Genomic DNA, 15660 nt, shown 5'->3' on the forward strand with positions numbered 1-15660 from the left:
ACACCCTGTTCTTGCTTCTGTGACTACCAGGCATACACATGCTCAACAGACATATATGCAGGCAAAACACCAATATGAATAATAATGATAACAACAATAACAACAACAATTATTATTATTACAGAAATATTTTTGGATGACTATGCTGGGTAGCTTCTAAAAGTACCTTCCAAATATTTAATTCTGTATTGTATGTAGTATATTGAAAGGGAGGTAGTCCTGGTTTCGATTCAATAAATATGACAAATGTAACAAACAATAGGGTTTTTTGTTGTTGTTGTTTTTTCGAGACAGGATTTCTCTGTAGCTTTGGAGCCTGTCCTGGAACTTGCTTTATAGACCAAACCGCGTCTCAAAACAAACAAACAAACAAAAACACGAAAGAGAGAGAAAGAAAGGAAATTTTTTTCAAGCGACTGGAGAAATGGCTCATGGTTAAGAGCTCATACTGTTCTCACAGAAGACCTGAGTTTCATTTCCAGCACCCATGTTTGGTAGTTCAAAACCTTCCATAACTTCAAATTCAGGGGCATCTGTCACCTCTAGCCTCCATGGGCACCTGCACTCACATGTACATACCTGTCCATACATGCATATATCCTTTATATGTGTGTGAGTGTGTGTGAATGTGAATACTTTCTTTATAGGATACACATAATTAAAAATAAATAAATAAAAGAATAAATAAATTAAAAGGTTTACATAGTTACAAGGTTCTACATGCCTCCAACTGTAGGGGCAAAGGCAAGAATAAGAGAAGTTCAAACCATCCTAAACTATATAATATGTCTAAGGTCAACTTGGGCTATCTGAGACCATGTTTTAGAAAGCCAAAAGGAAAAAAAAGAGATTTTCTTTTTTGTCTCTTTTTGCCAAATAAATGTAAGCAGGACAGCCTGACAGGGGAAACTGTATTTACAAGGATCTAGATTTTGTGGTAACTTGGTTAATTCAGTTTCCTCTCTTAGTGATCTAGTTATATTAGAGAATTTAGTAGGTTATGTCCTATTGACATTTTCCTACTAAGTATTTCTATTGTTTTTCTTCCTAGAAAGTATTCACAATTATACACATATTCACACAAATACATAGAACATTTACCTTAAAACCAACAAAAGGTTTTTGAGAAAGTTCTTTCTCTATAGCTCTGATGGTTCTTTGTAATTTCACTCTCTATGAGAATGTAAATATATAGAAGTAATCAAAATCAAGTACTCTGTGATCTCTGTCTTTTGCTTGACTGTCAAAAAATGTGATTTCATTACTGTGCATATTTTTTTCATTTCCAACGGTGTGACCTACTCTCTTGTTTGTTTGTTTTTTTTTTTAAATTTTTGTTGTTATTGAGACAGAATCTTGCTATGTAGCCCTGATTGACCTGGAACTTGCACTATAGACCAGGCTGGCCTAGAACTCATGGACATCTACCTGCTTTTACCTCTCTAGTGCTGGGATTATTTGTTTTATAACACTCAGATTGGCCCTTGTTTTTGTTTATTGAAACAGAATCTGTGTTGCCTAATCTAATCTCATTTTCCTAACTTCAAATGATCCCTGGGTCTGTGGAGATATGCTTTAGCCTCTCGTGTAGTGGAACCAGAAATAGGGGTCACTAAGCCTGACTAGTATTTTACTAGTTTTTCTTCCTTCCTTCCTCTCCCCTCCCTGCCCCTTTTGTTAAGATCTCCCTCGTCTAGATATTGTAGTCTAGCTGGCCCAAAACTCTTTTTGTTGTTGTTGTTTGTTTTTTTTGTTTTGTTTTGTTTTGTTTTGTAGACAGGATTTCTCTGTAGCTTTGGAGCCCGTCCTGGAACTAGCTCTTGTAGACCAGGCTGGCCTCAAACTCACAAAGATCCACCTGTCTCTGCCTTCTGAGTGCCGAGATTAAAAAGGTGTGTACTGCTTTTATATGCACACTTCCTGGTACACATGCAGGAGTGTCTATAGGAAATATACTAGCTTAGTCACTGTTGACTATAAAGAGGCAACATGAAGTGTCTCTGTGACAAGATAGCATTTAATTGGGGGCTTGTGTGCAGTTCCAGAAGGTTAATCCATTATCATCATGACAGGGTGCATTGCAGCGTTCAGGCAGACTCTGGAACAGTGTCTGAGAGCTACATCCTGATCCATAAAGAGGAAGAGACTAAGCCTCGAATGGGCTTTTGAAAACACAAAGCCTATCCCTAGTGACACACTTCTTCCAACAAGGTCCTACCTCCTAATTGGTCTGATTGTTCTCAAATAATGCCACTCCCTGATGTATAAGCATACAATATATGAGCCTATGGGGATCATTCTTTTCAAACCACCACAGACTTGCACATTTTCAACTTTGATAAAAAGCACAAAATAGTGCTGTACCTGTATTTATTGTACCAACAGTGGAAGAGAGATCTTGTATTCTTGCAGGTACTTATTATTGCTTGAATTTATGTTTTTTGTAGTCTGCTTGACATGCTAACACTGCATGATTTTAGCATATTTCCTTATTGCTGATACTCGAGCATCTTTTCATTAGTCATCCTAGTTTTCTGGCGCATAAGAGTTATCTTTCTTCATTGATGTAAAAATGTTTGGGAGGTTAGAGTGGTAGCTCAGTGGCTAACACTGTATACTGCTCTTCCAGAGTACCTGAATTCAGTTCGCAGCACCCACGTCAGGTGGCTCACAACTGCCTGAACTCTAGCTCCAAAGGGACGCATTGTCTAGCCTTTGAGGGTACCTGTCTTCATGCGCATGTGCACATGCACACACACAGATACACATAATTAAAAGAAAAAATTCTTATAGCCATTTTTTTACTTAGTAGTGTTGTAATTATTTGTCTACATGTGTGGCTTGTCTTCTCACTGTCTTTAGAAGGCCTTTGGGAAAGAAAAGCTGTTTACTTAATGTAGACTCTTCTGATACCCTTAAGAAATCCTTCTCTATTTAAGATGATGAATAATAATCTAATATATATGCTTCTTGAAGTTTATTTTATTTATGATATGAGATAGATCAGACCTCTTGACAGTTTTAAGTCAAAGTATTATATACATGCAGAAAAATATATATCTCAGTAAATACCCACAAACTGAACAGTTGTGCTGGGAAATGGGTGAGGCAAGCAAGATGTCTAGGAAGGTAGCTATACTCACCACTATACCACCAACATAAAACATGTCCAGGGAGTTGGATGCCCTCAAGTGCCAAAAATGAGAGCCTCCTTAAATTGTGCTTCATGGATTATTGCTAGTCTCACCATGTCTTGGCACTACTGAATAATCTGATAATAACATCAGTCACATCAAAAAGTAGGGTACCTCCTGCTTAGAAAGAGTTTTAACCTCACAGTTCCTATGCTAGTTAACAAGAACATTGCCACCCTTCCTTCTGCTAGCAGATATTTTTTCATTTTATTGCTGGTGTACATTTGAATATGCTTCAACTTGGGGTCATTGGGACCAGTACTTCTGAGACTTATGGAACATGTTTTTCAGTCAGATACACACACATTTCTAGTGGAAGTCAGATTGATAGGAGTAGAACTGCTATGCCAAAGGATATGTGTGCAGTTAGCTTTGATAGGTAGTAAAAAGCAGCTTCCAAAGCGCTTTTGCCAAGTTACATTCCTTAATGTAGCTGCGGCCATGTCACATCTTCATCTCCTTTGGCTATTTCCATCACTTTTTCCAGGTATGTTTTGTATACTGAGTGTGTTTTATCTTGTTAGTGATAAGCATTCTGGTGAGTATGCAGGGTATGGTGAGTATGCAGGGTATGGTGAGGTGCAGGGTATGGTGAGGTGCAGGGTATGGTGAGGTGCAGGGTATGGTGAGGTGTAGGGTATGGTGAGGTGCAGGGTATGGTGAGGTGCAGGGTATGGTGAGGTGCAGGGTATGGTGAGGTGCAGGGTATGGTGAGGTGCAGGGTATGGTGAGTATGCAGTGGTATGGTGAGGGGCAGGGTATGGTGAGTATGCAGGGTATGGTGAGTATGCAGGGTATGGTGAGGTGCAGGGTATGGTGAGGTGCAGGGTATGGTGAGTATGCAGGGTATGGTGAGGTGCAGGGTATGGTGAGGTGCAGGGTATGGTGAGGTGCAGGGTATGGTGAGGTGCAGGGTATGGTGAGGTGCAGGTTATGGTGAGTATGCAGGGTATGGTGAGGTGCAGGGTATGGTGAGGTGTAGGGTATGGTGAGTATGCAGGGTATGGTGAGGTGCAGGGTATGGTGAGTATGCAGGGGATGGTGAGGTGCAGGGTATGGTGAGTATGCAGTGGTATGGTGAGGTGCAGGGTATGGTGAATATGCAGGGTATGGTGAGTATGCAGGGTATGGTGAGGTGCAGGGTATGGTGAGGTGCAGGGTATGGTGAGTATGCAGTGGTATGGTGAGGTGCAGGGTATGGTGAGGTGCAGGGTATGGTGAGGTGCAGGGTACGGTGAGGTGCAGGGTACGGTGAGGTGCATGGTACGGTGAGGTGCAGGGTACGGTGAGGTGCAGGGTACGGTGAGGTGCAGGGTACGGTGAGGTGCAGGGTACGGTGAGGTGCAGGGTACGGTGAGGTGCGGGTACGGTGAGGTGCAGGGTACGGTGAGGTGCAGGGTATGGTGAGGTGCAGGGTATGGTGAGTATGCAGGGTATGGTGAGTATGCAGGGTATGGTGAGTATGCAGGGTATGGTGAGGTGCAGGGTATGGTGAGGTGCAGGGTATGGTGAGGTGCAGGGTATGGTGATGTGCAGTGGTATGGTGAGGTGCAGGGTATGGTGAGTATGCAGGGTATGGTGAGATGCACGGTATGGTGAGGTGCAGGGTATGTTGAGTATGCAGGGTATGTTGAGTATGCAGGGTATGGTGAGTATGCAGGGTATGGTGAGGTGCAGGGTATGGTGAGGTGCAGGGTATGGTGAGGTGCAGGGTATGGTGAGGTGCAGGGTATGGTGAGTATGCAGTGGTATGGTGAGGTGCAGGGTATGTTGAGGTGCAGGGTATGGTGAGTATGCAGTGGTATGGTGAGGTGCAGGGTATGGTGAGGTGCAGGGTATGGTGAGTTGCAGGGTATGGTGAGTATGCAGGCTATGGTGAGGTGCAGGGTGAGGTGCAGGGTATGGTGAGTATGCAGGGTATGGTGAGGTGCAGGGTATGGTGAGTATGTAGGGTATGGTGAGGTGCAGGGTATGGTGAGTATGCAGGGTATGGTGAGGTGCAGGGTATGGTGAGGTGCAGGGTATGGTGAGTATGCAGGGTATGGTGAGGTGCAGGGTATGGTGAGTATGCAGGGTATGGTGAAGTGCAGGGTATGGTGAGGTGCAGGGTATGGTGAGTATGCAGGGTATGGTGAGGTGCAGGGTATGGTGAGTATGCAGTGTATGGTGAGGTGTAGGGTATGGTGAGTATGCAGGGTATGGTGAGGTGCAGGGTATGGTGAGGTGCAGTGTATGGTGAGGTGCAGGGTATGGTGAGGTGCAGTGTATGGTGAGGTGCAGGGTATGGTGAGGTGCAGGGTATGTTGTTGTGACTTTAATGTTCATTTTCCTTTACTACTGAATAGTGAAAATCAGCACATTTGTCTGACTTACTGATATGTAGGAATTATACAGAAACATTGTACATAGATGTAATTTGCCAAACGTATAGTAAAATCTTATTTACCTTTATAAATTTCTTTTTAATTGTTTTGTAGAGATGTTTTATGAACAGTTCTTTTTAAAAGAAATATAAAACTATCTCTTGACCACTGTTCACCATTATTTACAATAAAGTACATTGTACGCAATTGAATGGCATTTGGTACTATAAGATTATTTTCTTGACTTCTGTTAAACCAGTAATCCAAGTACTGGAAAGTTACTCAGGGTAAAAAAAAAAATGTGTGGATCAGTAATTTATATTACCAAAATTTTGAGCAGAATTTTTTAATTTAAAAAAATCCAGCTGGCTCCCGCTCTCACAGCCATTGCAGTACATTGAGCTCCATAGAGACAGCACCGGGGCAAGCGAGAGCCGGACGGGCACTGGGCAACTCTGTGCCTCGCGGACGAAAATCAACTAAACATGGGCAAAGGAGATCCTAAGAAGCTGAGAGGCAAAATGTCCTCGTATGCATTCTTTGTGCAAACCTCCCGGGAGGAACACAAGAAGAAGCACCTGGATGCTTCTCTCAACTTCTCAGAGTTCTCCAAGAAGTGCTCAGAAAGGTGGAAGACCATGTCTGCTAAAGAAAAGGGGAAATTTGAAGACATGGCCAAGGCTGACAAGGCTCGTTATGAAAGAGAAATGAAAACCTACATCCCCCCCAAAGGGGAGACCAAAAAGAAGTTCAAGGACCCCAATGCACCCAAGAGGCCTCCTTCGGCCTTCTTCTTGTTCTGTTCTGAGTATCGCCCCAAAATCAAAGGAGAACACCCTGGCTTATCCATTGGTGATGTTGCAAAGAAACTGGGAGAGATGTGGAACAACACTGCTGCAGATGACAAGCAGCCCTATGAAAAGAAGGCTGCCAAGCTGAAGGAGAAGTACGAAAAGGATACTGCTGCTTACAGAGCTAAAGGAAAACCCGATGCAGCGAAAAAGGGGGTGGTCAAGGCAGAAAAGAGCAAGAAAAAGAAGGAAGAGGAAGAAGATGAGGAAGACGAAGAGGATGAAGAGGAGGAAGAAGAGGAAGACGAAGATGAGGAAGAAGATGATGATGATGAATAAGTTGGTTCTAGCGCAGTTTTTTTTCTTGTCTATAAAGCATTTAACCCCCCTGTACACAACTCACTCCTTTTAAAGAAAAAAAATTGAAATGTAAGGCTGTGTAAGATTTGTTTTTAAACTGTACAGTGTCTTTTTTTGTATAGTTAACACACTACCGAATGTGTCTTTAGATAGCCCTGTCCTAGTGGTATTTTCAATAGCCACTAACCTTGCCTGGTACAGTCTGGGGGTTGTAAATTGGCATGGAAATTTAAAGCAGGTTCTTGTTGGTGCACAGCACAAATTAGTTATATATGGGGACGGTAGGTTTTTTTTGTTTGTTTGTTTTTTGTTTTTTTTTTCATCTTCAGTTGTCTATGATGCAGCTTATACGAAGATAATTGTTGTTCTGTTAACTGAATACCACTCTGTAATTGCAAAAAAAAAATTGCAGCTGTTTTGTTGACATTCTGAATGCTTCTAAGTAAATACAATTTTTTTATTAAAAAAAATCCAATTTGTTAGTCTTTTCAGTTACAGTCAGCATCTTAGAATACTGCTTATGAAATGTTTGTTTAGGAAACTTAGACAGAAATCCAGTGCCTTCTTTTGGGCATTGTGGGCACCACCCACTCATATATACACAGAAAAAAAATACTTAAAGAAAATAAATACTTGTTTACTCCAGAGTTTACAGAGATCTACTCTCTTTGAATTTCACTAAAAGGGAGGGGACAGTAACTACAGGGAAAGAAGTAGTTTGTTCTTTGTTTATGCGGGGGTAGAGTCATTCCATAGTAGAGTATGTGTTGAGCACCCTCGAGGAACTGGCTTCAGTTTGCCCCAGTACTGGAATAGAGGTTGAGAGGAACAGAAATAAAATCACCATAAATATTTATGTGTGTGTATATATACATACATACATATGTATATACATATGAACACATATGAACATATAGGTGTCTGACCATGTGGAGTTATTTATGGATGCTCACAATTTAGAAATGTATTATGTTTCTGTAGTTGTTTCTTTTTTTTGTATCAAGTGCTATTTATTTGAGTCCCATTTTTTTTATTATACATGCCCCAAACCAGTATTTTTATCAATCTTTTCAAAAAGTCATCTTTTGTTTTGTTTTTGAGGCAGTTTTCTCTGTGTAGCCTTGACAATTCCAGAACTCGCAGACCAGGCTGACCTCAGGTTCAAAGACTGACCTATCTCTGCTTCCATAGTACTGAGATTAAAGGTGTGTGTCATGACCCACCTGGCTAAAAAGTCATGTTTTGATTGTGCTGTTCACATCTGTTGCTTCTGTTTTCTACTTAGCTCATGGTTTCTTTTATCTTTGTCTTCTCTGACTTCACATTGATCTTTCCATCAATGTACAGACCTGTATACTACAGGTTATTCATTTTAGTATATAGCACTGCATATGTACAGATTCCTCGTAGTTCCATCCGTGTACAGACCTGCATACCCGTCTTAGTCACTGTGAAGAGACACCATGACCAAGGCAACTCTTATAAAAAGAAAGCATTTAATTGGGGCTTACAGTTTCAGAGGGTTAGTCCATTATTATCTTGACAGGGAGTAGCTGAGAGCTACATCCTGGTTTGCAAACAGAGAGGACTCTGGACCTGGCATGGGCTCTTTGAAACCTCAAAGTCCATGTGACCACAGTGACACACTTCCTCCAACAAGGCCACACTGCCTAATACCTCTATCCTTTCAAATAATGCCACTCCCGATAACTAAACATGCGCGTGTGTGCACGTGCACACACACACTCAAATCTAGAGTCTCCATATGAGTGAATACATGGCATTTGTTTTTCTGAGTCTGTAATTTGCTTAGCATAAAATACTCCAGTTATATGAGCCAGTGGGAGCCATTCTTATTCAAACCACCACAGTACCATAGTACCATCAATATACAGACTTGTATTACATACAGATCTGTCGTATTCCTCTTCAAATAGAATTTCAGTGTCTGACAAAACATCATTTTCCTCTCATGCTTTTTATCTGTGGCACTATCATTCTTCCGAGCAGCCTTCCCAAGAACATATTCAATCTTTATTTTCTCCTTGCACTGCATATCCTTTTGGATATGTTTCAGTCTGATTATGCTTTGAAATACTTCTCAAGCCTGGCCCTACCACAGCTGTGCTGACTGAACTGTGTGAGGCATTCTTAGTGTTAGATACCTACAGATCCTGATTGGGTCTCTTAACATTCAGTCTGTGTTTAGGAGGGCCAGAAAACGAAATTAATTAAAATAATTAAATGGTAATTATCATTTTCACATACTTCAAGTGTATTTTTTATGTAGTTTCTGTGGCATAAGGATACAGTGGATGAAAATAGCAGTTGTGAGCAGAGCAGATAGGTGGGGAAGAGGTTGATTTTGGCTCAATAGAACTCTTTGGTTAGTTTTGCTGTTGAGAACGGAATCCAGGCCTTGTACATGCTAGGTTTATGTTCTACTACTGAACTTTATCCATAGTCTGAAAAAAACTTTTTGTTTGTTTGTTTGTTTGTTGAGACAGGGTTTCTCTGTGTAACAGTTCTGACTGTCCTGGAACTCACTCTGTAAACCAGGCTGATCTTGAACTCACAGAGATCCACCTGCCTCTGCCTCCCGAATGCTGGGATGAAAGGCGTGCGGCATCACAACCTGGCTGAAAGAACTTTTTAAACAATGCAGTTAACAACATTAAAGTATTTTAAAAATTCAAATCTTTTACTTGTTCTACTGTCCTATCAAAACAAATTTTACTTTTGTTTGCCCCATCCTTTCCAATATTTTCCAATGGATAGACTTATTTGTATATTATTTCAATCATGCATATATAGTTTTATTTAGCACTTATGTTACGTGTCCTACCCTAGTCTTTATATGTGAAGTTCACTGAATTTGTTGGTTCATTTGAATTTTCTGCTATTTCTCATTTTAAAATATTTAGGCTGGCATACTTGACTGTTAAATGTTCTCCAGTACTGTGTATTTTACGGGCTTGGTTTGCAGGCAGGCATTATTGAGAACTGATGAAACCTTTTAAGAGGTGGAACCTAGTAAGAGGTCCGTGGGTCACTGAGGCATCCTTTGAAAATTATCCTCTTTTTTGCTTCCTGGTAATGAAGTGAACAATCTGTCCTGCCACATGCTCCCACTATGATGTACTCCTTGTCATAGACTCAAAGTGGGACTAATCAGTCAGGTACTAGACCCTCCAAAGCTGTAAATCAGAATCAACCATTTCTTAGTGACAGAGAGATAGGTTAATTCCTGATAATGGTATTATAATAGCATTGTAATAAATGCCTTTACAGGTGTGAAAGCTCCTTTCCTTATTTTCTATTGGATACACAGTGGCAGGAATGAAATTTACAGTTAAAATTTTTATAGCTCTTGAATGAATATTATCAAATCACTTTTCAGAAGCTTCTAGTTTTTCTGCATTCTGAGGATGGCTTTTTGATTACAACTGTTTGATAAATCTGACTGCCTTGTGATTCTGCTTACCTCCATTAATGCATACATAGATACATAGACTTATAAACTTATACATACACTTTTTTGTTTGTTTGTTTTTCGAGATAGACTTTCTCCGTGAAGCAATCCTGGCTGACCTGGAACTCACTCTGTAGACTAGGCTGGCCTCGAACTCATAGAGATCCACCTGCCTCTGCCTCCCAGGTGCTAGGATTAAAGGACTGAGCCACCACCGTCCAGTTTCGAAAGACTGTTTTAAGTTAGAATTGACACTTTTCACTTTTCCCAAGCACTGGGAATGACAGGCAGAATGCATCTTATAATTAATCCCAAAAGTTGTAGAAAGTTACATTGACAATAAAAGTAGGCCCATCATCACTTAGGAGGGATATTGATAGCCTAAGTAGAAGAATAATTTAAGAGGCATTTGATATTGCTATAGTCTTTTCTACTCTAGTAGGGAAAGTTTATATCCATGCTGTAAAAATATCTGTAGACACTAATAAGTGTCCAGCTTTAGGAGGCATTTGAGTAAAATGTAATTGCCAGTTTCCCCTTATTAGGTACCTAGGTATTGGACAGGTGTTCCAAGTTGTAGAGGTGCTGAGTGGGTTTGAGCCTTATTTTATATGCAAATTTGATAGCAATAAACACTTTTTTAAAGTAATTTTAGAAGTGCTTTTTCTATAGAGGTAGCCTTTTATTAGGTCCCTGGGGGCATGCCTTCTCTGGTGAGTGGCTTTATCCCAGTATTTAATAATATGCCTCTACAATCAGCCTTTTGTTCATCTGTGAAATAGCTTGCGTCATTGATAGATAATCCCCACTTATTCCATTTTTATATACTTGATCAAGAAGCATTCAGCATTTTGATTAGGTCAGGAAAATCTAGCACTAAGACTATTAGTTTATATTGTTTTGTGAGATCCTATGTTGTGAGCTTGGGTTTTGTTACATTCTTTGCAATCTTATCTGTAATATGCTATTATTTTGGCTTGCTAAAAATGCATCCTGTTCATGTTCCTTGTAATAAGTTATTTAATTTGTTTAGAGAGTTGAACTGTTGAAGAACCATTAATATTCTCTTCCAGAAGCCCGTGGACTTGCAGTACTAGAAATGCTTACATCAAGTCTGTGTAGCTACTTAAGATCCTTTATTGGCCTAGTTGTAGGACCTGAGAAGGGCAAGGGAGCTCTGCTTTGGGGGCCAGGGCATAAGGAGGAAGGGCACTTGCTTCTATGGTATCATGGCAGTCAACAACTGCACCATTGCTTAACCAACTTCTACAAAACTGCTGCCTTCAGTCAACAGTCAGCCTTAACTCTAATCAGAAGCATACCTTTCAAGTAGGACTGGCTGGGAAAGATTTGTCTAATGATCTCTATATATTTATAATCTAGAGAAATCAAAATTGGGAGCAGGGTAGTTGAATTTTAAGGTATTTATTTATTATTTATTTATTTCCAAAACAGGGTTTCTCTGTAGCTTTGGAGCCTGTCCTGGAACTAACTCCTGTAGACCAGGCTGGCCTCAAACTCACAGAGATCTGCCTTACTCTGCCTCCCAAGTGCTGGGATTAAAGGTGTGTGCTACCACTGCCTGACTTGAATTTCAAGTTTTAACACACATGCAGGGCTTGATATTTTGTCAGTCTTCTGGCAAGTTAATGGTGCCCCTTGATTTCTGAAACTCTAAACTGGGCAGTTTCTGAACTTCGTATCATATCTCAAAGTTAATTTGTAAACCTTTTAAACTGAAGTAGTTGTAGCTACTGCTTTTAAATAACCTAGCATTTCATACATAGAAAACATGAAAGGTTTAGTTATTTGGAGACCTAACATGGAGGTGTATGACTTAGTCTGGTCTTCAGTTGGTCAAATGCCCTCTGACACTCTTTAGCCTAGCAAAGAGGTCTTCCTTACTCTTCCTTTAGAGTTTCTTACAAGAGGATATAATTTAGGGCCCATATTTAGCAGAAATCTTTCAAGCCTAGAAACCCTCAAACATGTCTTTTAGATTTGGATTTAGACTACAAAATATTAGCCTGCTTTCCATTGGGGCCTAGTGTGCAGACTTCTAGGGTAAGAATCCTACATGTTGGATTCTAAAAGGTAATCAGCAAGGAAATTAAAAGTCATTATGGTGCCCTGATATAGGCGCTTATACCTGTAACACTAGCACTTAGCAGGTTGAGAAAGGAGCAGGTTTGAGGCCAGCCTGATCTACACAGCAAGTTCAGGCCAGCCATTGCTAGAGTGACTCTGCCTGTCTTTGTCTGTCTATCTGTCTGTCTATCTGTCTCTCTCTTTCTCTCTCTCTCTTTCACACACACACACACACACACACACACACACACACACACACAAAGGAGAAGAAAAATAAAAAGTAACTATGGTACAGTAGTCTGAATCTATCTTAGTGGTAGTATCAATAAGTCATTATCACTATATTATAATAGGATTCATTTTAAAGTTATAATGTCATTAGGTCTTGGGTATAGCATTACCAAACAGGTAGACTGTCCCTAAATTCCTAAGGCTACAAATCCAGGTATACTGGATAGTTTCTTGAATTTTGGAGTTCCTCCATTTAAAAATAAAGATAAACCATGTATCTGAGTAAAATAGTGTGTAAAGTAATAAGTGGTTTAATATTAAAATAGTAAAATATTTAGCTTTTATTTGAATAAAGTCTAGAATTCTCGGACTATAAGATAGATGGGGAACAACAACTTCACTTATATCTCTAAGATCCTGTCATAGTGACGTTTTCTAGAGAACTTAATGGAAATTGGCATGGCTTAAATAAACTGGTGGCCAAGAATTTTTGTAGTAGGGTCTGTATTCCATGAAGGACTTTGAACTTAAGGGGCACTATCTTTTCTAAGAGTATTGGACCCAAAGTTTTAATTAGATACGACCGGGGGAAAGTTAAAATCATGCCCTCGGGTTGTGGTATCCCAGAGTATGAATTATGCTAAATCAAGTATTCCTTGAAAGATACTAAGAGGAGAACTTTTTCTCTTTAAAAAGGACTAGCCAATGAACACCCTGTTTTAGGGGCACCTTCAACTGTGGCTTCCAGTTAATGAACTGCTTCTTCCTCATTTAGTCAGTAGATCCCTTCCTAACAGAGGGGTGGTGTTTCCCAGGACTCAAAATACATAAAGATATTGACTTGGAATCTAGGCATGGTGGCACATACCTGTAATCCCAGCTGTGAGGCTTAATCAGGAGGATCAAGAGTTCAAGGCTAGTCTCTGATATATAATGTGGCGGCAGTGGCAGTTCTGAATATCAATTTCAAAAAGGCCAGTGAGCAAAATGAACAGATTCGGTATCAACAAAGAGTCAGGTCCTTTTACCTATCACATGGAAAAACCTCCATAAATAAACAAACAAAGAAATAAATGTTTTTTAAAAAGAAAAAATAGCCAGACATATTGACACATGCCTTTAATTTCAGCTCTTCGGAGGCAGAGGTAGGCAAATCTCTGAGGTCAAGGCTAGCCTGGTCTATAGAATGAGTTCCAGGACAGTCAGGATTACACAGAGAAATCCTGTCAAGAAAAGCCAGAAAAAAATAGAACTGGATTTTCATCCCTTTTCTATATGATCTCCTAAGCCTTGTAATAAGTTGGTTTCATTATGCACTTCTTTATACCCTTGGCAAAATACAGGTAAAAAAAATGTTCTGTTTGTTCCCTGTGGGCATCACAACTGTGATCCCATTTAGGGTTTTTGTCTGTGTCTTAGTTACTGTTCTGTTGCTGTGAAGAGACACCATGATCAAGGCAGCTTATAAAAGAAAGCATTTAACTGTGGTCTTGCTTACAGTTTCATAGGGTTAGTCTATTTCCATTATGTTGGGAAGCATCAGGCAGGCAAGCAGGCATGGTGCTGTAGCAAAGAGCTAATTGTAGATGGAAGTTTCTGCCCTGCTTGGTCCCGCAGCCATTCAGTCCCAAAGAAACAACAGAAGCTTGTATTAATTATAAACTGTTTGGCCTATTAGCTCAGGCTTATGAAACACACAGAAGCTTACATTAATTATAAACTGTTTGGCCTATTAGCTCAGGCTTATGAAACACACAGAAGCTTATATTAATTATAAACTGTTTGGCCTATTAGCTCAGGCTTATGAAACACACAGAAGCTTATATTAATTATAAACTGTCTGGGCTATTAGTTCAGGCTTATGAAACACACAGAAGCTTATATTAATTATAAACTGTCTGGGCTATTAGTTCAGGCTTATGAAACACACAGAAGCTTATATTAATTATAAACTGTCTGGCCTATTAGCTCAGGCTTATTATTAACTAGATCTTACAACTTAAATTAACCCATAATTCTTATCGATGTTTAGCTATGTGGCTTGGTACTCTTTCTCAGTGCATCATTTTCATCTTGCTTCCTCTGCATCTGGGTGGCAACTATAGGTTGAGTGTTTCCTCTTCCCAGAATTCTCCTAGTCTGGTCACCATGCCTATACTTCCTGCCTGGCTACTGGCCCATCAGTGTTTTATAAACTAATACAACTGACAAATCTTTACAGGGTACAAGAGCATTATCCCATAGCACTTCCTCTTGTTTTCTTTTCAAAACAAGGACTCTGAATCTGTTTTCCTTTCTTGAGCTTTTTTCCTGACCATTATCAATAACAACTTGTAACCAACATTCTAAACAAAGACAAACGTCCATAATTCATTTTTTTTAGGATTGTGGGTATAGTTTTCTAGGCTACTTGCTGATGATTGGGGGCGCTGATAATCTTATGGGGACCTAAAGAAAGTTTAAGATTATGATCAAGTCCTGACTGGAGTATTCTGTGAGCCTGGATCATCTTGGCTAGCAGTCTTGGGGCTGTTCTGGATGTGGAACTCAGAGAAAACTGCAGCAGAGCTGCTCTGAAATGTTGGATAATGTGTCATCTGTTCCTGCTGGAGATTTTCCAGTGGGTCTTCCTTGATCAAACCTGATTTTTCTTAACCAAGAGTGAATCCACAGCCTCTCATTTCCATGGAAACAAAAGCAAAACCTGTTCTCCAAAGTAACATATCTTTACTTAAAATTTGAAGTCAAGGCACTTTTAAAATATATATGTTGGATTAATCCAGTGGCATTCCTCAGCAGTCAAACAATTCAAAGACAACACAAACACTTACAGTATCCAGATTCTCTGTGTATTTTCCATCTTTATGTGGCTTCAGTTTTTTTACTCTATTTCTTTTATTTTTATTTTTAATTTTTGCCTTTTCTGTGTATCTTTGGCTGCCCTGTAACTTACTCTGTAGATCAGGCTGCTCTTGAACTCACAGAGATCCACCTGCCTTTATCTCCCAAGTGCTGTGATTAAAGGCATATGCTACCAAACCCAACTGCTCTCTTTTTTTCTTTTTTCTGTCTGTCTTTAGACTTTCTTTATTCTTTATCTTTTCTCTCCTAAGCCTACATATATTTTTAAACACACTGTAAACTGTTTAGAGTTTTTTTCA

The 15660-nt window shown here is 39.9% G+C and overlaps 2 protein-coding genes across 2 annotated transcripts in view; both read left to right on the top strand.

Annotated features, from left to right (window-relative positions):
- LOC121459273 (HORMA domain-containing protein 2-like) overlaps positions 1-15660 on the top strand; it is an 82588-nt gene that overhangs the window by 22500 nt on the left and 44428 nt on the right. The gene's annotated exons all lie outside the window — the stretch shown is intronic.
- LOC121459571 (high mobility group protein B1-like) lies at positions 6040-7080 on the top strand. Its single transcript, XM_041669463.1, has one exon. It carries the CDS (start codon positions 6043-6045, stop codon positions 6685-6687), a length of 645 nt encoding a protein of 214 aa, XP_041525397.1. The 5' UTR covers positions 6040-6042; the 3' UTR covers positions 6688-7080.

This window comes from Microtus oregoni, unplaced genomic scaffold, assembly GCF_018167655.1.
Source record: "Microtus oregoni isolate MIOR12 unplaced genomic scaffold, Mior012 000019F_ref0000042, whole genome shotgun sequence".
Taxonomy (NCBI): domain Eukaryota; kingdom Metazoa; phylum Chordata; class Mammalia; order Rodentia; family Cricetidae; genus Microtus; species Microtus oregoni.